Source organism: Aptenodytes patagonicus, chromosome 5, assembly GCF_965638725.1.
Source record: "Aptenodytes patagonicus chromosome 5, bAptPat1.pri.cur, whole genome shotgun sequence".
NCBI classification, from domain to species: domain Eukaryota; kingdom Metazoa; phylum Chordata; class Aves; order Sphenisciformes; family Spheniscidae; genus Aptenodytes; species Aptenodytes patagonicus.
This window is the reverse complement of record NC_134953.1, coordinates 76,762,083-76,784,687: the sequence shown is the minus strand read 5'-3', so window position 1 is coordinate 76,784,687 and position 22,605 is coordinate 76,762,083. Positions and strand designations below refer to the sequence as shown.

The 22,605-nt window shown below is 42.5% G+C and overlaps 2 protein-coding genes across 5 annotated transcripts in view; one reads left to right on the top strand and one right to left on the bottom strand.

Moving 5' to 3' along the window:
- Positions 1-1,011: 1,011 nt before the first annotated feature.
- F3 (coagulation factor III, tissue factor) lies at positions 1,012-8,007 on the top strand. 3 transcript variants are annotated; one of them, XR_012995350.1, is made up of 7 exons: positions 1,012-1,123; positions 2,359-2,473; positions 4,569-4,753; positions 5,160-5,341; positions 5,467-5,626; positions 5,734-5,805; positions 6,805-6,871. XR_012995350.1 is itself a non-coding variant. In XM_076337781.1 (6 exons), the coding sequence occupies exons 1-6, from the start codon at positions 1,048-1,050 to the stop codon at positions 6,942-6,944; spliced, it is 855 nt and encodes a 284-aa protein (XP_076193896.1). In that variant the 5' UTR covers positions 1,012-1,047; the 3' UTR covers positions 6,945-8,007. The 3 variants fall into 3 exon arrangements, 2 of the variants coding, with proteins under 2 accessions (XP_076193896.1, XP_076193895.1); XM_076337781.1 differs by lacking the exon at positions 5,734-5,805 and having other exon boundaries at positions 1,012-1,120; positions 6,805-8,007; XM_076337780.1 differs by lacking the exon at positions 5,734-5,805 and having other exon boundaries at positions 6,805-8,007.
- An 8,385-nt stretch (positions 8,008-16,392) lies between these two features.
- Positions 16,393-22,605, bottom strand: part of ABCD3 (ATP binding cassette subfamily D member 3) — a 36,395-nt gene continuing 30,182 nt past the window's right edge. For both annotated transcript variants that reach the window (XM_076337778.1, XM_076337779.1), the window contains exons 22-23: positions 22,386-22,442; positions 16,393-21,617 (exon numbers count right to left, since the gene is read on the bottom strand). In XM_076337778.1, coding sequence (XP_076193893.1) covers positions 21,540-21,617; positions 22,386-22,442 — 135 coding nt within the window. In that variant the 3' untranslated portion in view covers positions 16,393-21,539. The remainder of the gene's footprint in view (positions 21,618-22,385; positions 22,443-22,605) is intronic.

Here is a 22,605-nt window from a genome sequence, read left to right as displayed (position 1 = left end):
CACGCAAACCCCCGGCTCCAAAAGCTTGGCTTAAGTGCTCAGAAAGGCAGCACGGTGAGAAAGAGCAATATATCCACCAGAGAGGCCAGGCAGCCTGCCGCAAAGGCTGCAGGCTGAGATTCAGAAAACCACCTGTCAGAGACAGATTCCCTGTTACCTGTGAAAATGGCATACCTTTCCCATGTAAGCTTGTAGGAAAAGGGTTAACAGGTCCCCGGTAATGGGAGAGGTGAGGTACAAATCCCTGAACGCTTGAACCTTATTTGCTGTCTAGTAGGACAGGTGAGCCTTGACAGGGCTGAGGTTTGCGTGTGCACGCAGCGGGAGAATAGAGGATGCGAGCTAGCTCAACAGTTGCGTCAAACGTTTTGTACGGTGAGGCAAGAAGCGACATATTTAGCCCTTCGGAATTTACAGGCTCTAAGTTAATTAACCCAGCACCACTTCTGCAGGACCAGCTGCCCTCCAGAGCCGCCATTTCCCAGCCGGTGTGGTGCTAGCACCCCTCGCCCTTGACAGCCAGCCAAAGGCTTGCAGTGGTTGAAGCCCGTTGTCAAGTGTTGCCCAGTCTCACCAATATCCCACCCTACGGCCAGGGAGCGAGGGGTGGCACAAGCGTGTGGGGACAGCGAGAAGGAGGGGAGACGCGGCCTGCGGGCGCCTCCAGGTGTGCTTGGCACCTCCAGGTGGGCCTGCGCCCGGGGACACGGGGCCGGGGCTGGGGCCGCCCGGGGGACATGCCGCCCCTTCCCTCAGTGCCCCTTTCCTCGCAGTAATGCCGGTTTCCTTGAAGATCCCCTCCTCCGCTTGCTCAACCCGGAGATGCCTGAGCGCTTGCGCCAGCCCCGCTCCCGTTCCCCATGACCCCGTCCGGGCCGGCCACCCAGCCCCCGCCGCTCCCACCGCCTTCCTCGCCGGGCTGCCCCGCGGGCGAGGCGACCGCAGTCCCCGCCTCTCCTCCCACGGATATAAGCCGGCGCTTCCCGCCCCGTCGGCAGCTCACCGCGCTCAGCCTGCCCGGGACCCCGCCGGATCGATCCCCCGAGGATGCTGCGAGCCGTCGCCGGAGGACGGGCTCTGCTGCTGAGCGCCCTGCTCTGGCGCCTGGCCGCCGCCGCCGCCGGTGGGTACCGGCGGGCCCGGGGGGGGGGGGGGGAGGGCGGACCGCTGGCTCGGGCGGGACGGGACAGACGGCGGGGCTCGGTCCCTCTGACAGAGAGACGCCGGACCCCGAGGAGAGCCGCCCCGCGCCGGCGGCTGTGGCGGGGGGAGAGCGGCACTGGCCTGCGGGCTGTGGCGGGCCCCGGCTCCGACCCCGCTCCGCTTCAGCACCCGGACGGCGGGAGCGCTCGGGTCGCCAAGGGCTGGTTTCGTCTCGGGGGGGGGGGGTAGATCCTTAATGCCCACAGCCGGGTCGGTGCTGGGGAGCAGGGGGGTGTCTCGGGAGCCGGCAGTTGCACGCAGCTGCTGACCTACTGTAACAAGAGGTGATCTGCAAGGTTTCTTTCCCTCGTCCCCAGTTCCGAGCTTGTCGGAGAGGCAGAGAAGGTGGTATTTAGAAAATAATTAGGGTATCGCTCAGTGCAACCCTTGATTTCCAGAGGTTCCAGAGATTGCGAGGGGTTTTCCGCTCCAGCTTCCTCCCAGGCAGTTCCCCAAAGCAGTCGTGGCGTCCGCCGGGGCGGCGGGCTCGCAGGTTGCCGCGGCCTCCCTTCTGCTTGTCAGGGGGTCGCCGTTCTCAGATGCGAGCGTGTAGGGCAACCACTGATTTTTAAAGACTTTATCTTCCCAAAATAAGTAAGCGGGGAAGCTACGAGCTAATGCCTTCTGCAGCAGATACAGCCAGGAATGATTTTGAACTACACCGCATTTATTCGGTGCTTGGACGTTCTTGTTCGGTGCTTGGACGTTCTCATTAGATATTGTGGATATGTACTTATGTGGATATATCAGCTATGAAATATTGTGGACATAAAAAGTAGCCGGCTTATGTGAAGAGTCTAACACCTCTTTCAATACTACACAAAAACTTCCATGAAGTTCGGTAATAAATCTTCAAGCTTTTGTAGCTTCTTCAGAGGTCTTGGATCAAAAAGGACGCGTTAGACAGACCTCCAAATAAGTTACCTCGCCAACCTAGGAGTTACAGGCGGGAAAATAATTTTCTTCTTGTGTTTCTCGGTTCTGCCAGGACACATTCCTGAGCCCAGAGGGCAGGACAGAGCCTTTCCCTCCCCCCCAAAAAGAACTTTTCCAAGTAGCAATTAACAGCAACTGCTTAATTTAACTAAACGGTGAGTGCAGGGGCCCAGGAATTACATATAATATGACTGATGGCACTCTTTTCTGTATTTAAAGGCAATCCAGAACTACCAACAGCAGTTAATATAACTTGGTCTTCAATCAATTTTAAAACTATACTACAGTGGCAACCAAAACCATCAGGTTACTCCTATACAGTAGAAATACACGGGTAAGTAGATAACACCAAGGTGTGCCCATTAATGGCAACTGAAGAAGATATAAATGTTGTGTGTTTGAATGTGTCTGAGACTGACTGTAACAAGAAAAGAGCCCAAACGTGAGCATTTAGGAAAATTGCCAACCCAGCTGTTAATACTTCTTTATATCCAACTATAAGAATATCTGATTCAGGCTTCTGGTTTTGCCCACTTCAGAAACAGAGAGTTGAGCTTTAGATCAGTATTCCAGTTCTGGGGTTCGGTGCAGGCCAGCTGCACCGGAGGTCGAGGCCGAGATACTCTGAAGAAGTTGACACTCAATCTGACATACCATGTATTAGGTGGAACGTCACCTTTTTATGTCTGTCAGGGTGTCTGGGACTGAGTCTTTTGTCTTTAGTCTTGGGAGGTGTCTGATAAATAGTCTGCATTTTATTCTAACCGGTGAATCACAGTAAATGAATAATGTGTCTTGCTGGGTAATACTAAAAACTACCTTTGTTCGTCTACCTCTGTCGAGACTTCCTCTGTCATCGTGTTTTATGTAAGCTATGAAATATTGTGGACATAAAAAGTAGCCGGCTTATGTGAAGAGTCTAACACCTCTTTCAATACTGCACAAAAACTTCCATGAAGTTCGGTAATAAATCTGTGCTGTTCTTAGCTCAGATTCATTCTATTAATTCATAGACCATTATTAAACATGCCCTAAAGGGAAACTGCATCATCAGCTCTCCTACCTATTAATGAAAATATGGTACTGTAGTTTCTACTGTCTGTAAAAGCGGCCTAGAAATGAGAGCTTTCTCATGACTAATGGATGAAATACCAGTGCGATGGCTTAACATGCTCTTTCATTCTTTAAGGGAGTGATTAAATTAATAGACTTAAAAATACACCCTAGCAGAATGAATTTTATTAAATTTACGAATCTGGAGTTTCTTTCCAGCCATTTGTGCTTGCAAAAAGTTGAAGTCTGTTTGCCCACGATTCAGTATAGAGTCAGGTGTCGTTCTGATACGGAGACACTTCTTTAGACAAGTTGCTCTTATGGATGAAGTGTGCTTAAATGTTTGCTTTCTTGTCTAAGTACATTTACGGAGTACGTTTGTTTGATCACAAAGATCAAATCTCCTCTGTCCCCTTTCAAGGCACCTCTAGGACACTATCACTAACTGATCTGTGACACCACAAGAAATCTGGTGAAGTGAGAAGGGAGTTCAGGCGACTCTTAAATAAAACTTGACCTACTTGGGGGAAAACTCCCATGTTAATATCCAAACAGTCAGCACTCTTGCTCTTTCGGCTGAGATCACACAATTTTTCTTTTCTTTAGTTCACCAGCAAAAACAGGGAAAAGAATTGAAGCAGTAATATCTAATCTGTTTTTGCATTCCTTCTTATTAGGAAGGAAAATGGGGAATTAACACTTTCTTCCTGGTTTCATTATTATTTCTCAAGTAAATGGACCTGCTTTCTATCATTTAAAAATCAAGAGAAGTGCACGGATCATGCTTTTTGTCAATATTTTTTAACTGTAATTCTGCAACGAAAATTGCTGCTACTGTCTGGTTCTTAGTGACATTTGCACCTGCGTAGATGCAAAAACAAGTGACATATATGAGGAGACGACGTTGTCACATTAAACAGTTAATATTGGTGTCAACAGAGCTTCCTAGGACAACTGATGTTTCTTAAGGCAATAGTTTTCAGGTGCATCACTTTCAAAGTGATTTATGCATCTTACGGTTTTTTAAATAAGTCAACTGCAGAAAAATCCAAAGTCAGAACTACTTGTGGTTTCCATTCAGTTCATATAAAAGATTGAATTTTTAATTCATATATGTATCCAATAACATATTTCTATAATTAATAGGGGTCATATTTGATTTACTTGATTCTACTTTGAATTGTGAAATACAGCTGTACGGGATAGTGGGTTTTGAGGGTTTTTTCTTCTCCTGTTCAGCCTGGTGCACCTGCAAGACTGTTCCACTGGATGAGGGAAATCTATACAGTTTGAGGGGGGAAAAATGCTTTTTAACATATCTAAATATGTAAAAGTCTGGTTGGAAAGTGTTGACGCTTCTTTCTCGCTCTTTTCAGACAGACAACTGACACCAAAAAAAAATGCATATTGACAGCAGAAACAGAGTGCGATGTTACTGATGTGCTCAGGAACGTAAAAGAGACCTATACAGCACACATACTGTCTGTAACGTCCTCGGGGATGGATAACTTCGAAGAACCACCTTTTGCAGTCTCTGAAAAATTTACACCTTATAGCCAGAGTAAGTCGGATTGCCGATTAAATCTTACCATAAACTTCCTTTCAAGATTACTTCCACCGACTTAAACAAGGTTTAGATTGGGCCTAAAGGTTTTTCCTATAGATTCTTACAGTAGCCATACCGATATCTGAGAAGACGACATTCAGGCATAAAGCTTTCCCTGTTGTAGGGGAGTGTGTAAGATTTTAGTTACCATCTGTTTCTCACTGCAGCGAGTAGGCCATTTTATTAACATTGTGTACTAGATGAAGATATTTGTTAATAATTCAGGATTTCACTGTATTACTTTGGCTCTGTAAACTTATAATAGATTTGAGGAGGGAAGGGAGTGGAGGGAGGAAGAAAAAAGAGCATGTTGTGTAGAAAAGATGATGTCAGTTTTTTAATTCCAAAAATGCTTGTTTAGCTGTTCTCGGAAAACCGGAGATACAGAATTACACACAGAAAGGTTCCAAACTGAATGTTGTGTTCCAAGATCCACTTACACCATATACCTTTCCTAATGGAAGCTTTCGAAGTATTCGAGATATTTTCCAAGATGACCTGGAATACAAACTCTATTACTGGAAAGATCAAAGTTCTGGAAAGGTAAGGTCTAACTCCACTTTTTACATATTCTGTAGCTGGGTTATAGCTACACAATTTCTGTGCTACCTTCAGAGCTAACGCTTTTGCAGAGAACACTTTCTTGAAGTATTTTCTTTCCTTTACAGAAAGCTGCAACAACAAAAAGCCGTAAATTTGAAGTAAGCGTTGACAGCACAAAGAACTATTGCTTCTACATACAGGGAGTCATTCCCTCCCGCAGAGAAAACCGTAACGGTCAAGACAGCATGGTGCTTTGTACCAGCGTAGGAAGAACCATCTTAGATGGTAGGTATCTGGTGCAGTTCGTCATACAGTCTAGAGCATTCTAACAAAAAGACACTTCGATTCTGAGTATATTTTTATACCTCTTTAAATTATGATGCCTCTTACAGAATAAACTATTTACTGTATAAGTGAGAGAACACAGATTGAACATGGAAAGTCACGGGAAGAACTCACGTTAAGTAAGAGTCCACCTTCTTTATCTAGTTGGAGTTGCTTTTAGGGTTTTGCTGAACTGTTTTGATTAGTTTTAAATTGTCTGAGTTGACTGGTCACTGAGGTTTCAGATCTCATCCCTAGCCTTCAGCTTCGTTTTTTTGTTTTCTGATTGTTTTCCTCAGATCCTTCCAATAACTGGTCCGATAGTAAGTGCTTGAAGGATTAGCTCTAAAACATAGGAGTGCTGGAAACCTATATATCCATTGACTTGCAGTTTGAACTGAACTTTAGTTATTATCTCAAAAGCAGATGAGACTAAGACTTTCTTTATGTTACATTACAAGGTCAGAGGTGGCAGAGTGACTTCTTTACTGGTAAATAAGATCATGAGTGGTCAGTGAATCAGCCAGTCTAATTCCAGACAAACAATCTGAGTAACACTTCCTTCGATATAAAGCCGTCGATATTTATTAAATGATATCACATTGCTGGACTGTATCTTTCTTCTCCACCAGATAAGAATATTTGCACTCTAAGTGGAAAAGCTCTTCTAAAATTGGCAAATTAACTCTCTCAAATTAACTTTCTTATCTAGATATATATTTTTGTTTATCACAATAGTTGAATTCTAGTAAATTACAACTTGAATAGAAATCTCTTCTGTTGGTGTTTTCTAGCTTCTAACCTAGAATAAATTTCCACTTGGACTTAGTTTCACAGAAATAATGCAGGGGTAGGGGGAATGGTTTGACTTATTCTTGTGGTGGTAGCATGGTATTTTAGTGCACTAACTAAACTATGTTAAAACCTAGTGTGAGCCAGGTGAAATAAAGCTTTACCTCAGTTCAACAAATTCACGTTAAAATGAGTTCAGTTCACACTGAGGTGGTCACTCCACTTCTGTGATACTGTAAAATACAGAAAGCATTTTTTAGTTCAGTGCAGTGGGTTCTAAGGGTTTGTAGCACTGTGACATTATGGCCTCTGATAACTGAATCTTGGATTTTTTTCATCCCCTACAGAATATGGAGCAGAAGTCTTTATCATCGTAGCGGTGATAGCAATTGCGATCATCACTCTTGCCATTGTCCTATCAGTGATCCTGTGTAAACGCCAGAAAGCAAAAGCTGCAAGAGAAAAGGAACCGCTTAATGGTGTCTAAGGAAAAATTATTGTGGACACTAGTGGCAGTTCCAAAGGAAAAAAAAAACAACAAACCACAGCAAAAAACATAAATTGGGTAATGGGGTGGAGCCTTTTAGCCTTTCTGATACAGGAATTCCGAAGCCCAAAATATATCTGGATTCAAAAATCCGTTAGACAGTCACAGATGAAAAATCCAGGTATCGGGAAGCCCCTGCGTCACTGGGGGCCAGAGGCTGGGAGAGCGTTCTGGTCATCTGTTCCAATATCCTAACCCTGCTCCTATACTCTTCCCAAGCTCCTTCTGTTGTCCTGTCTGAAACAGGATTCTGAACTAGATGGCCCTTTGACTCGACCAGGTACAGCCATTCTGAAAGTATGGCCTTACTGAGCCAGAAGATTTATGGTACTTGTGAGGGGAAAAAAACACTACTCTTGACAAATATGTGTCCTTTACCTAAGTGAAAGGAACATCTTTCTGTTTCTGTGAAACAAAACCTGTATTTATCTGACTTCCTTTTAACATTACTAACTGGTGAAATGATCTGTTAGTTCAGACGTGACAAAGATGCTACTATTATTTCTGCACTTCTTGGATAAAATTAACTCGGTCTGTTTCTCTTCGGATACAGACAGTTAAAGGCAAACAAACTGAAACTACTGTACCGGCGACTTGTAAGGAACACTCTTGAAGTAGGTAGCTGCTATCCATCTGGAAAGCGTATCGGCTTTACACCACGCCTAGAGTTATACAGACAGGGTAGTGTGATGGTTCCAAGTAAGTGTCAGAACAAATACCTTGCAGTTTTTGAGTCAGTAGTAACTCACTTCATGCAAGGACTGAGTAGGTAGCAGTATTTACTGCATGTTGAACATTATTTTTAATTAAACAGTTGGTGAAATGAATAGTTTATGCGGTATAGATTCAAATCATCTTGGTGATGGGATTTGGAGGTACCTGTTGCTTTGACTATTTTAATATTTATTTTATAAATGAGAATCTAATTTTTATACTGGTGATATCTGTATTTATGATGGTAATTTATACTTTTCTAGTGAAATAAAGGTGACTGGGAAAATAAGACTTTCTTTTCCTTTTTTAAATGAAGTACAGCATTCTTTCCAGAACTAAATTAAAAATACATTTAGGAAACTTATCTTGCGGCAGCAGTGTAGGCAAGCTGCCAGGAGTCTAAGCAGGACTCTGCAAAATAGACTAACCGGGGCACCTGCTACCTGTGAGGATAAAAATATGAGATGCCGCAGTTCACGAAACTGATGAAAGGTTTTGAAGAGTCCCGAGCTGCTTTTCAGCTGTCCGCTTACGTGAGCGGTTATTCAGTGTTTGCATTCACAGCTTCTCGTTCTAATGGCAAGTATAGTAGACGCCTCTGGATGTATCACGTAGGGATTCCCACAGTGGTGCCTGTACTGCTTGTGGTACTAATGTTCATTCAAGGCATTACGGGGCCTGGCCCAGAGATGAGAACTGCTGTAACTAATGTTGGTATCTGCTGCTAACGATGGTGATAGGCACAAAAAACCAAACCAAACCGAACAATCGAGAGAATGGGGAAAAAAAAAAAACGTCTCGTAGTTGGCACTAATTGGCTGTATATCTCAAAGCTTTATACATGTCTTGAAAGAAGATGTCCGTTGCATTTATGAGAAGGAATAACATCATATAAAATTAATATCCCAATCGACCACTTTTTACAGAATTGTATTTTATGTTTTTCATCCCTACTGTATTATAGATACCTTCTTCGTATGGATTAAGACTCCTGTGGACGTGTGAGTGTGGTTTATGGGGGTTTTCCTTGTTCTTTAATTCCCTTTTTTACAGAGGGAAGAAAACAACCATCACTATCCCCGCCCCCTCCCCAAAAAAACCCCCGTTTACTTAATATTGTGCAATAAATGCTTAATGCATTTCCTTGCGTGGAAGAGGAATCTTACAACAGCAATCAAAAATATGAGAGCTTGTGGGAGTAAATTTAAAAACATTCCAAGGCTGTCATCATTACTTCCCTTCCCTGTGCTGTTCTGCTTCCTCAGCTTCATTCAGTGCCAAGCTCAGAAAAGGGAAGAGCTCAGAGGAAAAGGAAAGCCTGTAAAAATTGCGATGTTGTAACCTAAACTAGACTATGCAGTTGATTGTTGTAAGCTACATAGAATGATGTTATAAAACATAGAGTCATAGAATCATAGAATCATTGAGGTTGGAAAAGACCCCTAAGGTCATCGAGTCCAACCGTCAACCCACCACCACCATGCCCACTAAACCGTGTCCCTAAGCGACGTGCTTCATTACTTAAGAGATTTTTGGTTTGTTCTGAATATGAAGGTTGTTTTTATAGAAAGAAAGAAAGAACACCCATAGAAATGCGAACAAGTGCCTTAAATGGCATGAGAGTGACCCACTACTGCACAGGTTCTGGAAACCTGAAGCGCTCCTGTTCCCTAGCTGCAGTACGTTATCATCTGACGATGCTGAGTAACCAGTCACGGGGCTCACAGAGCCTATTTCAAAGAGTTTTTTTGCTGTTAGTGGAGACAGTTGAGAAAGAGGCTTTTTATGGCAAACTTCCGGAATTATTATCCCTTGGGTCAGCATACTGAGCCCACACAAAATGTTTCATGCAGAGATTTAACTTTCTCAGAGTGTCAGGGTTGGCAAAAGGAGTTGCTGAATGAAGGTATTGTCACTAGGAAGAAAGACTAGATCCTACCTACACCACACGTGGCCACTTTGGCACGGTACCAATTTAAGATGGAGCCAGCCATCCAGGGAATCGATATGAGAAAGGGAAGGCTTTTCCTATGCACCTAAGTTCCCTGGCTTATCTTCTAAGCAGGTTTCTCCAAGCAAGCGTGTTCCTACCGATGCTCCTGAGACCCCTGTTCTGCTTTGCTCCTTGTCCTCTGTTGCAGAAAAAGGTATCCAGCTATTTCATAGAATCACAGAATCACAGAATAGTTTGGGTTGGAAGGGACCTCTCAAGGTCATCTAGTCCAACCCCCCTGCCGTGGGCAGGGACATCTTCAACTGGATCAGGTTGCTCAGAGCCCCGTCCAACCTGGCCTGGAATGTTTCCAGGGATGGGGCATCCACCACCTCTCTGGGCAACCTGGGCCAGTGCTTCACCACCCTCAGCGTAAAAAATTCCTTCCTTATCTCTAGGCTAAATCTACCCCCCTTTCAGTTTAAAGCCATTCCCCCTTGTCCTGTCGCAACAGGCCCTGCTAAAAAGTCTGTCCCCATCTTTTTTATAAGCCCCCTTTAAGTACTGCCAGGCTGCAATAAGGTCTCCCCAGAGCCTTCTCCTCTCCAGGCTGAACAACCCCAACTCTCTCAGCCTTTCTTCATAGCAGAGGTGTTCCATCCCCCTGATCATTTTCGTGGCCCTCTTCTGGACCTGCTCCAACAGGTCCATGTCTTTCTCATGCTGAGGGCTCCAGAGCTGGACGCAGTGCTCCAGGTGGGGTCTCAGCAGAGCAGAGCAGAGGGGCAGAATCCCCTCCCTCGACCTGCTGGCCACGCTGCTTTGGATGCAGCCCAGGAGACGATTGGCCTTCTGGGCTGTGAGCGCACATTGCTGCCTCATGTCCAGCTTTTCATCCACCAGTACCCCCAAGTCCTTCTCGGCAGGGCTGCTCTCAATCCCTTCATCCCCCAGCCTGTATTGATACCGGGGGTTGCCCCGACCCAGGTGCAGGACCTTGCACTTGGCCTTGTTGAACCTCATGAGGTTCACACGGGTCCACTTCTCCAGCTTGTCCAGGTCCCTCTGGATGGCATCCCGTCCCTCTGGCGTGTCGACCGCACCACTCAGCTTGGTGTCATCTGCCAACTTGCTGAGGGTGCGCTCGATCCCGCTGTCTATGTCATTGATGAAGATATTAAACAGGACCGGTCCCAATACAGACCCCTGCGGGACGCCACCCGTCACCAACCTCCATCTGGACATTTCAAGTGGATAAAAATATTTGCACAGTTCCCTGACACCGTACTTGTGTCTCTCATACAAATGAACATGTAACATTGCACACTGTAATAAGCCACTTTCGTTTTGTAGTACTGCTTTAAAACCACATTCTTCTTCTTCACGAGAGTGAATAAAGGCTGATACTGTTCTGCTACTTTTCTGCCGGCCCTAACAGCATTACAGACAATGAAATTACTGCCATTACTTAAAATGAACAACTGTACAGGACTCCATAAATGTATATATGATAGGTACGGCCGCAAACAACTTAGCTAATCTATTTCTAGCAGACTCAGCTCTCCACTGGGAGAAGGCTGCTGCTGAGAGGCATGTAATGATAAGAATGTGATTATAAGCTTAACTCGGATCACTAGTTATGTGGCCACTCAGGACAAAGCGTTTCTGCATTAAGTGAGAATAAATAGCTGTGATAGATTACCTTCCTCGTTCAGTTTTGTAACGCTGATTATTTTGCAGGTTAGTAGTGATTGCCTCACAGTTTCAGAACCTTGAAATACACAGGAATGAGTGGGCTTTTGACAGTACCAGACCCAAGAGTCAGTCGAGTAGCCTTCGAATTACGCGGTATTTATCCACGTACAAATAACCACCCTTTCTATAGTCGTATGTTTGTCACTGAGGGAGAGAGAAGACCTGGTATTCATGTTTGAGGAAGACAGAAAAAACAAAAAAGAACAACCTGCCAGACAGGACAGAAGCAGGAACTGGCCAGCTGAAAATCTTTCCACAACCATTAGGTGTGGCGTTAGGCGCCATGGCGTATGCTCCCTCGCACAGTACGCCCAGTCCCTTAACAAAGGGAAACTGCCACAGAAAGCTGCCCTTCCCTCACTTGCTGGTGCGTGTCCTCCGGTGCTCTACAGCAGGACGCTTACAAAAGCTCAGGGCATAAGGACCAGGACAGATGCGCTGCAAATCTCCTCTTCCTTCCACCTTACGGTGAGAAATCTTCCCCCTAGTGAGATCCTGCTGCTGCTTCTGGCACGGGCTCTCATTCAGCCCATTTCAGCATCCCCCGAAAGGACCCAGAAGGAACATCTTTCCCTGTAATTCCTCAGCCTCTAACTGTAGCTGAATTAGGCAAGTTCCTGCGAAGATGTGCCTCAGCGGTGATTTCTTCCAGTAAAACCTGCCAGTACCTGGGAATAAAGACACAGCCACGTTGACTGCCTCCGGGGCTTTTACAGCCAGGTCCGACCTCGTATGTCCGAGTGCAGGGATGGTGCCTGTTTCTCATCTTGTCAAAATTTGTGCCCCGTTAGTGACGTGCTTCAGCGATTTGCTCCTGCAAGAAGCTCACGTTTCTGCTCCTTGCTTCCCCTGGCTCCTTTGTCGATGTTTCCATTCCTCTTCCCTGTCCCCTCCTCATTTCCATTACCTGTTCTGCCCCAGAGATGAACCCGCTGTCTCATTTCTGCAAACAGCTGGGTCAGATCTCATTTAAATGAAAACATAGCACCTGAATAAATATATATCCCTTAATCAACAATCAAGAATATATTAATAGCATGGCAGCATTTTTTTATTCTCTAGCTTCCCTTAGTCACCGTCATTGGATCAATAACTTCCAGAACATTCGCTAGCACTGCTCTGAGTGCATTTCTCAGTGCGCCTAATTACATTTAAATATTAATGTTTTTAGTGGCTTCTTTAACTAGCAATGAAGTTATTAATCTGAACTCAAAGAACATTTGCAGTTTTTAGTGGCTTCTTTAACTAGCAATGAAGTTATTAATCTGAACTCAAAGAACATTCGCAGTTTCAGATCTCAGTTATCCTCTCTGATGCATTTTCTTCTATTTTTATTTTCAATTTTCTGCCTTATTACTTCAAGAAATATTTAAATAGCAAAGTACTCAGACATTGTTATATTCACAAAACTATTTCATCAAAAGAGGTTTAATTAAAAACCTCCTTCCTCTGAATAGAGAAATATTTTCCCAATGAGATCACATGGTAATTTTTTAATCAGTTCTTCAGTAATCACATAACTCAATTAAAAAGCTGGTGTAATGAAAGAGCTAGAATGACAAGGGAGATTTTAAAACCTACTCCCATAAAAAGTACTCATTATTCCTGGGAAAAAGGTGGGGGTTTTGGTGTGTGTTTTCTTTTTTTTTTTTTAAAGAGCTCATCCTTGATTAACACAGAAGGTTTTCCCTCTGCTGCCTTCATACTTTACCATCCGTTCACACCAAATACGTCCGTCTCCACAGAGATGATACTCAATCTGATTTCCCATCTTTCCACTTCATTCATAACATGATCGTTTGCTTCCATAGAGCATCAAGGGTGCAACCACACCGTCCTCCGTCACCGCTGCAGCTATCGCTATAGCAGTGGAACCACGAACGCCGCAGATCCGTTCCTCCTTTGCTCTTCACGCTGCTACGTCGGAACGGTAGCACTGCATATACAACTTAGACTCTGTGAGCCATCTCTACGGCATTAATTCCGCAACTGCGTGTCTGGTATTGTGTTTCATGTGACTAGAAAAGGTGACCCCAAGTGGCAAAAAAAGGCATAATCAGCATGCTAACAATCCACATTTTCCTAAATGGCTAGTACACCGATACCCGGTTTGAATCCAGATCTCACCAAAATTTGAAGGAAAAGGACATGTAAAATTTGTTACGTCTTCTCTTTCCTAATAGCGAAGAGCAACAGACAGTTTGAACAGCTCAATGAGATCCGATAGGAAGGGGGGGAGCAGCTCTCTCCCCCTGAACACCCTCCCCGTCTTCCATTCAGTCCGTGTTTCCCTCTGCCAGGTTCTCCAGGGATCTTGGGTTATGACATACCTTGTCTTGTCCAGTTTTCAAGCACTGCTGGAAACAAGGCCCCGGTTAACAATCCCGCAGGTGGCAACAAGTACTTATTTACTCATTGTTTGCGTGATGGTGTTAAAGCTCGCACAAAACCATACTCCTTTCTCCTGAAAAAGTTCCCCTTTAGTCTCAGAAAACTCAGGAGCAGTTCAGAATTAGGAGATTTTCACATTGAATGTTAAGCTTCTTATCAGACTTTCTCTCCTCGGTATGCTTCAAACAGAAAACAGATTCCTCTCGCTGCCCTTTTAACCCGTAGAAGAATGGACCGAGAACCTCAGAGAAGGGACTGAAGTCTTCGAGGAGCACTGGAAAATGCGTTACTACTGCACATGGCGTAAGTTGAGCTGTAAAAGCCCAGTAAGTTACGTTGAAGTACAAGCTGTGTTTGGAACTGTGATAACACGCTCTCCGTCCAGCGGCGAGGCACGGGTAGGAATAGCTGGGACGCAGCCGCGTTTGTTAACAGGGGTTGTTTTGGGCTTTACGTGCTTTGAGTTCTGCTGAGCTTGCCTCAAAAAAGCAACCCAAAACAAGGCTTTTGAGGGAATGACCTTCCACTCTAGAGGCACAGGCACTAGAAATTGAAACAGGTCCCAGGTGAGGGTACCGCGTCTCTCAGGCGGGTCACTTAACAACCTCAGGGACGATAAAATACATGGCGTAGACAGTAAGAGTTCCCGTGTATCAGCCCCACCTACTCCAGTACCTTCTATCGCACCGGCATGATGCACCCCAGTGCCTCAGAGGAAGTTTACAGAGGTAACACGCTAAGCCTGAAGAGATTTTTTGCGAGTATTGAAGCACTAACCTCATGCAGCCTTTTCAAAATTCTCTGCTTAGGACTATTGTAAATACAACTACCCTACAATCTGCTTTAATTTTTTTATTATCTAGTTAGTATCTGTGGGTTAAAAAAGACAAGAATGTCAATGTGTAGATTTGACCTTAGCCCTTAATTCCTTACTAAGCTCAAAAGAAATTTGCTACTGGCTCCTGGCTTTCCAGATAAATCCTGTTGCGACATGCTAAGACTGCATCCGAGTTTTAAGAAGCCTCCAGCACACACGCCTTTCTTTTTAACCATTATTTTCCCAAATACATTAGCTTATCAGCCCCTCTATAGATGCTTCGTTAGCTTTCAGTGTTTCACCAAGTCTGTCACATTAGCAGCTGGTTTTAGCTCTGTTGCTTTTGTGCCAATGCATTCCCCCACTAGAATACCACAATAAAGTAAGTAAATAAAGGCTAGCTTATTTTGGGGAGCATCCTCACACTGCCTACCTTGACATGATTCACAATGATTAAAATTAGTCAAATGGTTTTTAGCACCTGCTTGCACTAAGCCATTCAGTCTAAGGAAATAAAGGGTATATTTGGTTACATAGAATGTCTCCTCAATTGCATACGTGGAGTGTCTTTTCCGGAGCAGTATTCCCCAAATTTTCTGTAATCAAGCTTAAAAAAATTAGCTGTGATTAGTGCCAAGCTCTAAAGTTATCTTAATGCAGAAAACTTGCTCAGCCGTGTAGCTCTCTATTTCTACCCAAGCAAACCAATCTCGGCAGTCTTAGCTTTGTCCAGACAGCATTGACCTCATTTTTCCAGTTCTGTTCTATTCTGGTGCAGCATCACGCGTGGGTGCCACTTGTTTCCCAGAACGAGGGACGGGTGGGGAATAAGGATGTTGGTTTGTGGACAAGCAGAGCGGGGAACGGGGCTGGGCACTACGGCACAAGAGCTCCTTTGGCCAGTAAAAGCCATTGTATTGAATTTTACAGTTCAGACTTGCCAAGGGTCACTAAGAGTGAGGTTTCTAACCAGTGCGAGAGAGATTGTGATTGTTAAGCCTGGTTTGTAGAAGATATATTCCACAGAAGTGGAGTGCCAAAGCTCCCCTTCTCTCCTATTTTTAAAATGCCAGCTCGATGATTATTCTTGCACTGTTGCATTCCTCGCAGGATTACTGGCAAAATGTCTTCGGTTTCCAAAGTCAATCCCCATGGAATTTCACCAGATGTTTAGTCATATTATTTCTATTTAAACCCTGAATTCTGTCATATTTTTCAAATTATTCCCTTAAGACAGCTTCTGTCTGTGAAGTTCCAGGCTGCTTGTCATCTGGCTCTGCTTTTGCATACAAGGAAAGAAACTGATGCGGCAGTTCAAAGGTGGTGGAGCAACGTTGAAGATCACTTGTTTCTAGGGTTTTAACGTAAAAGAAAAATCGCTTTCACAGTAACCTAGCTTGGCTATATTTCTGTTTCAAGACGAAACCAGTTTCATCTTATGTTTGAATGCACGCGACGGGATGAGTTTCGTCAGAACATACAAACAAACGTATTATGATGCAAACAAATATATCACAAACCTGTGATGTGCACAGCCATTCTAAACTTCCAGGCGAAGTTTAAGGCATCGTTAATAAAAATCTGACTGCGCCCACAGCAGTAGCAAGAGCCTGGAACCACAACGTGTGAAGGGAAAACCAACCAACCTCCTCCCCGAACAGCTGCACATCACTGACTCATAAATCCAAGAAACCTCTTTCCACGCTCACGAAAAGGACGGCGCAAACCAACTGGTATCTACACCTAATAAGGAAGCAAATACATTACACATAGAAATAAGTGTTTTGAACAGCAGCTTTATAAGCAGAAATTTGAACTTGCACACTGGTGATTTTCTTCTTGACAGATAAAAGTTGCAGTTTACTTTTTCTATAAAACCACGGTTAACTTTTTCCCCCTACTATTTTTCACAGTTGGATTTCAGGTGATCATTATCATGGACGTTTCTATGACATCTCATAGTATGTATGACAATTATAGATAAATTTTAATACTGGATTTTTAACTCCTGTCTTGATGACAGGACATCTTAATGTTTTCTCACATTTCTAGACCACTTCAGAACACCAAAGATTAGGTGGCACACTGGTATCTGTCGAGTCTGCAAAGAGCTGAATCCTGTGGAAGAGTCACTAAATTGGTTCTTTCTCTCCAGTCCTAATCAACAGGATATTTCTTCTTTATAGATTTAAGAAACATGAAGATTGAACTCCCTATTCTGCAGAAGCATAATAAGTCATTTAAGTTGTCAATACCAGATGCGATTTAATTAAAAAGCTGTCATGGTAGCACTGCATCCTGCTTTGTTTCTCACTAGTCATCTTCTCTAGTATACAGTACAGAGCTGATGAAGGGGCAGTACACCCCGAATTTTCTTACAGCGCAAGTCACTTTCAAATGGTGCTAAAGTAATCTCATGTTTGGGCTGTCCAGCAGGGCGTTGTCTACTCCACTCTATCTGTGCCACATTTGGGCAAGAAACATCCCTGCAACATGCGTACTGCTTAGGACGTAGCTTACTCTGCCAACTTTTCCCAGAAGTACAAGGCTCAGAGGTAGGTTGGATGTTTGTGCACGTTTCCTGCTGGGGTTTTTTTTTTTTGGCAAGAAAAAAAAAAAAATATCTCCATTATGCAGTGAAGCGTGCTTTGCACTTGGGATGGAAGATGACAAGGTTCACAGCGATGTTCTGTTCACCTTGCAGGTTTTTTCCAGTCTCATGCTAGTCCTGTAGAAAGCACCATCACCTCCCAAAACAACATAGTCTTCGTCAAGAAAGCTTAATTTTTGCTGAGAGGGGAGAGCTGTCTGGAGCTTTATTAAACATTCATTTATTAAGCTGCACCAAGGCTACCGAACCTCCTCAAAAGATGGTGGATTGATCCTTCAAAAGGAGTTTGAATTTGTTGCTCCATGGTTTTAGTCCTACCGTTCCAGGAACTGATGTTTTTCCTCTACATAAGGAAGAATTAAAGTGTTGAAGCGTACAAACCAAGCATTTGGAATGAACTGGGTAGCCGAGAGCCCAGAGTTGAACAAGTAACAGACTTCACACTACTCTAAATATTAAAGTATTAAATATCACATCCACAACACAGAAGTTCCTTTTTTTCTCTGCAGCTCATCAGCTAAGTTGAATGACACTTTGACATTTAGACTGCATCCTTGGTCGAGGAATTTCCTTTCAAAGGGAGCTCTACCCTTTAGAGCTCTGAGAGCTTGTGTAGCTCTAAGAATGCTACACAAATACACTTGTTGCACAACTAATCTCAGCTAAGAGAAGGAAAAATTACTACTAATTAGCATTAGAAAACACTGATCACAGGAGAAGACCCTTAAAATCAGTTCATTCAAGCATATCTTGGTTTCACTCTAACGCTTCTGAGTTTCAAGTATCCTGACAGCTGGTATGTCTACCACAGCAAAGAAAAACATTTAAAAAATCACAAATACAATAAAGGTGGAGAGTGATTATCCTGTTTTCCTCAAAGTACAAAGAATAAGGAGCACTCAAAAGAATTACCACATTAAGTACTGATATTATGTTAACCTTATTCAGGCCCACACCCTTCTAAAACTCAATAACCTTGAAGGGAAAAGAAGTGGCCAGTGGACAAAGGAGAGAGGGGAGAGGTCAGAATCAGTGCAGACTTAAAACAGATTAATGCACCTGTAATCCAATTGCTCTAAGTACATATCTTCAAGTACTGAGCTCATGTTTTTTGTTAAGCCTACAACTGGATGGCATCATCTGGCCGATGCCGGGGTGAATTTCGGACAGTACTATGGACTTTATAAGCTGAACACAAGTCAATCGGCTCATGAAGTAACGTGAGATTTGTTGAGTATGCATTCACTGTATTGTTACAAAATTCCTAATCACATCATCAAGAAACATAAAAAGCCTAGATATATTTTATCTTTAGATTTATTATTATTTCAGAGGCACTTAATGTCTTACATTTATATAGCGCCGTTTCCCCCTCCAAAGCACTTTACAGTATTTACACACAGGAATGTTTCCCACCACTGTTGAAATGCAGCCACCTGACTATTACCAGTACCATCTTCAAAGCACCAACAGTTTGAGACTGAAAACATTCATCAGTACTTTGTCTTACTAAGATAGCTCAGAATTCCAATTTACAAACTTCCAACTTGTGCTATTAAAAAGACCTAACAGCTAAAATACAGTATCACAGTGCAATTCTGCAACAGAACTGAGACTTGGATCGTTTTCATTAGATTTTTTACAATCTTTCATTAGACCAAGTCTATCTCAAAATACTTTAATGTAAGGCCTTTTAAGAATATCATTCTAAAACATCATTCTTTTTTATACTTTCTTTATAAGCCTCTCTTACAATCAAGCGCAGAAGAATATTTTTCTTTCCTTCCAGTATATTTAGAAACACTAAGTCCTGGCCCTAAGGAGATACTAGCATCCTCAGTTTCAATGAACTTCATGGCATCTAAAGGCAAACCTATTCCTCCTTGCTTATGGAGTTGGATTTTTAATTTTTTTGGTTTTAGTTTTTAAAATAAATCTGAGATCACACAAAAACCTGTTACTAACCAACTGAATTGTAAAGTACCTTGGGATTGGCTGCTGGGGTGCTATATAAGCGTGCTGTGTGTGGTTTTGCTTGTCAGTGTTAAAAATACACTAAAGTATTCCAAGTTCACTACTCCACTGCAAAGTCTGCCCTAGTCACAAGGATAATAGCAACTTTCTCATTTTAGAGATTTTTTTTTTTCCTTTGTCTCTCTGAAAGGCTACTAAAACATCCCTTCCAAAAGAAGTTGCATTTGTGCTGAGAACTTTCACAAAAAAAAAAGAATAGCCATCTGGCATCCCTATTTTCATGGTTACAATTAAAAAAAAAAAAAGACTACCACCTCACACACAGCATGCTGCTACCTGCTAGTTATGGCTGATGTGAGAATCTGAATGAACAGAAAAAAAATTAGTAAAGTGAGACACCTATTTGCCTTCTTGTGGACCAAGCACAAAAATGTATTCTGTTACCTTATTCTCTTGAATATGCTACACTTCAGAGAGGCTTTTTTGATTTTCATCGATGCATTATACTATGAATCTACTGTAGTCACCAGATTCTTATACCAGGATAGCTGTTTGCGTTTGAGTACTACGAAAGAACAGTAGTACTGACAGGTATGGGCAAGAACTATGATAAAAGGAAAAATATTAACAGGTAGCAATTTCAACGTGAAAGATGATGACTAATCAAATTGGGTAAAAATTAACATCCAAGTACATATCCATTTTATAAAAAGCTGTTTTTGTTTTTAGTCTAAACCCTTGATAAAAGACGCACAGAGAACAGGTTTATTGCATATTTTATGCATGCCTTCATGTAGTGCATTCCTATACTCTACCTTATATGGAACACTAAAAAAACTACTAGACCTTCTCTGTACAACAGGTATTGTAAATTTTTGTTTTAAAGCCTAAACAGCGATTCAGTTTGAGTTATACCTTCCTACTCCCTGATCACAAAAATCACCTTGCTGCATTTATGTTTGTCAAAGTCGTATGGCAACCACAGTAATTATTTGTATGGAAAAACCCATTACAGTAAACTCTTTAAAGAGTTTGGTTTCTTCAAGGGGATTTGGCAGCTGGAACAAGAAAACCAACAGGGACTAGAGATCCTTAGACAATAGCGAGAATCACTGGGGAATAATTTGTATCAGAAATCAAGAAACCTCATGACAAATAAGAGAATAAATGTGAAGGATGAAAGCATCATTTTAGGCTTCACAGCCCAGAAGACCAAACAGGAAGTACCATTATCACTTACTTTCAAACTCAGATCTGAAGGGTGGCTAAAACCATCAGATCTGATTTTTTGAAGAGGGAGAAAAAGAGGAACTTGGAAAAAGCAACTGCTGTATTGCAGGACTGAACGCACACAGGACAGACAACAGTCTGCTATTTCACAGATTAACATTTTTGAGTCCATTCTGACCCCTACTGATTTCAAGAGAAGAATGATTGGACCCACATTCTTGTGTCTGTTTCTACTTGTGGGAGCCATTCATTTCTTCAGAGCTGAAAACATGCACAAGATTGTTTGATACAAGGAACATCACTTTTCTTTTCCCTTTTTCTTTTTTTTGGTCAGTCCTTTCCTCCCTCAGCCTCCTCTCAACTCTTCATTACCATAGCATTTCTCCGACAGAAAAAGGGCAGCTGGGGTGAGGGATAGATGAAGCTCTTGCTAAACTGGGAAAGAATGGGACTGTGGAGCAGCAGAGAGAATTGCATGGACAGACAGATGTTAAAGAGAATCCAAAACCCAGCAAAGAACAAGCTTAATTTCTGTAGCAGAAGGAATTAGTTTTGTCTTTTAGGTTCAGTCCATCCTTTATCAGCAAGGGCATATTGGCTACATCACAAGGCTTGGTCAAGGAAAAGGCTCTTTCATTTAACAGGGCACAGATCTGAAGACGGGAGAATGTCCTGCACCGTGTGAGATAACTCAGAAATATGCATAGAACAGAGCAAAAATCCAAGACTGCTTTGCAGGAACGAGAGAGGTAGCAACCCTAATTTTAACAGGGCTTTTCACCGAAGGGAAAGAAGGTCTACAAAAGTCAAATCAGCTGATTTCAAATGGTTTGCATCCCAGGATGAATCAGGTTACACTGATTTAAGCCCAATTTAATTTAGGCAGGTTTTTAAACCACAAGAATAAGGACATTCTTAGTACATATCAATAATTAAACCAACATATACACAATTAGCAATATCCTACATAATATAAACGCTTAACAGCTTGTTTTGGGTTATCCTAGTTAATTTGTTTAAAAAACAAGCCAAGTAGTTTTATTGTACAACGTCTGCCAGTCTACACACTTCCTGTAATCATCAGTCTCTGTAGCAGTTCAGTTCATGACTTTAAGATCCAAATTCAACTGTGTCTTCAGTTATTTTCTTGAACTCGTAGTTTCCTCTGCCATCCATATGCAAGTAAAACTGAAATAAAAGAAGGTAAGTTATCAACCACCTAAAAATTACCAGATCCATAAATGCTAAATAAATTATATTTTGAAGTAGTCCTAATGCAAAATCTTAAACTCAGCTAGCCAGAGGGTAAGCTTCTCCCACCTCATGTTTCATTAAATTCAATTGCCTCTGGAAAAAGAGTTAAACTGCTTTTGTTCATATCATCCATCAGTCTGCTAGTGGTCACACCTAGACTTAACACTGCTATCTTGGGTTTTGTGACAATATACTTAAGGTACACATTCATCCCTGTGTATTAATTCAGTATTTTCCCCACACATACAGTCTGTCTGCATAAAAAATAGTAACAACAGTAAAATCTTAGTTTGGAAGAAAAGAAGTCCATGTATTAGAGATGAACTTTTTTTATGCGTAGATATATTAGGCATCTTGAAAGCAAAAACTCCACGCTGTTTACTGGATTCTGGTTCAAGGGGGGGGGTTGAGGCTAAGAAAGAAGGCTTAAGTATCTAGTGAGCCTTTCGTATTTTTGAGGCTACTTTTACAGACACATTTAAGGATTTTTGGTTACTTTTCCCTTCGTAACTAAAAGCGTAAGAATATTTCAAATAGTGCAACTGGATCATGAAAGTAAAACCTTTTTTAAAAAAAACAGAACATGACCTATTAGTATGTAAAATGAGAACACCTTGAATTGTAAAGGTGTTTGATTTTCTATTAAATTGACAAAACCCCTGCCACCTACAGGTATCCTTAGCAAAAGCAAAGACTACATACATCATGATGTTTCCAGAGTGACTTTCTGTGGGAGACAGTGAAGAGAGTGATGCCAACCTACATGAAGAAAATACACACAATAAAGCAGTTAATTTTTCTCATGGATTAGGTGTTACTTATTTTTCAGTATGATATCAGCTGAAGAGCTTAAATTCATAAACACAAACTTCCAGACTCTATTATTAACAGTATGCCTATGTAGCCTTAATACAAGATTTTG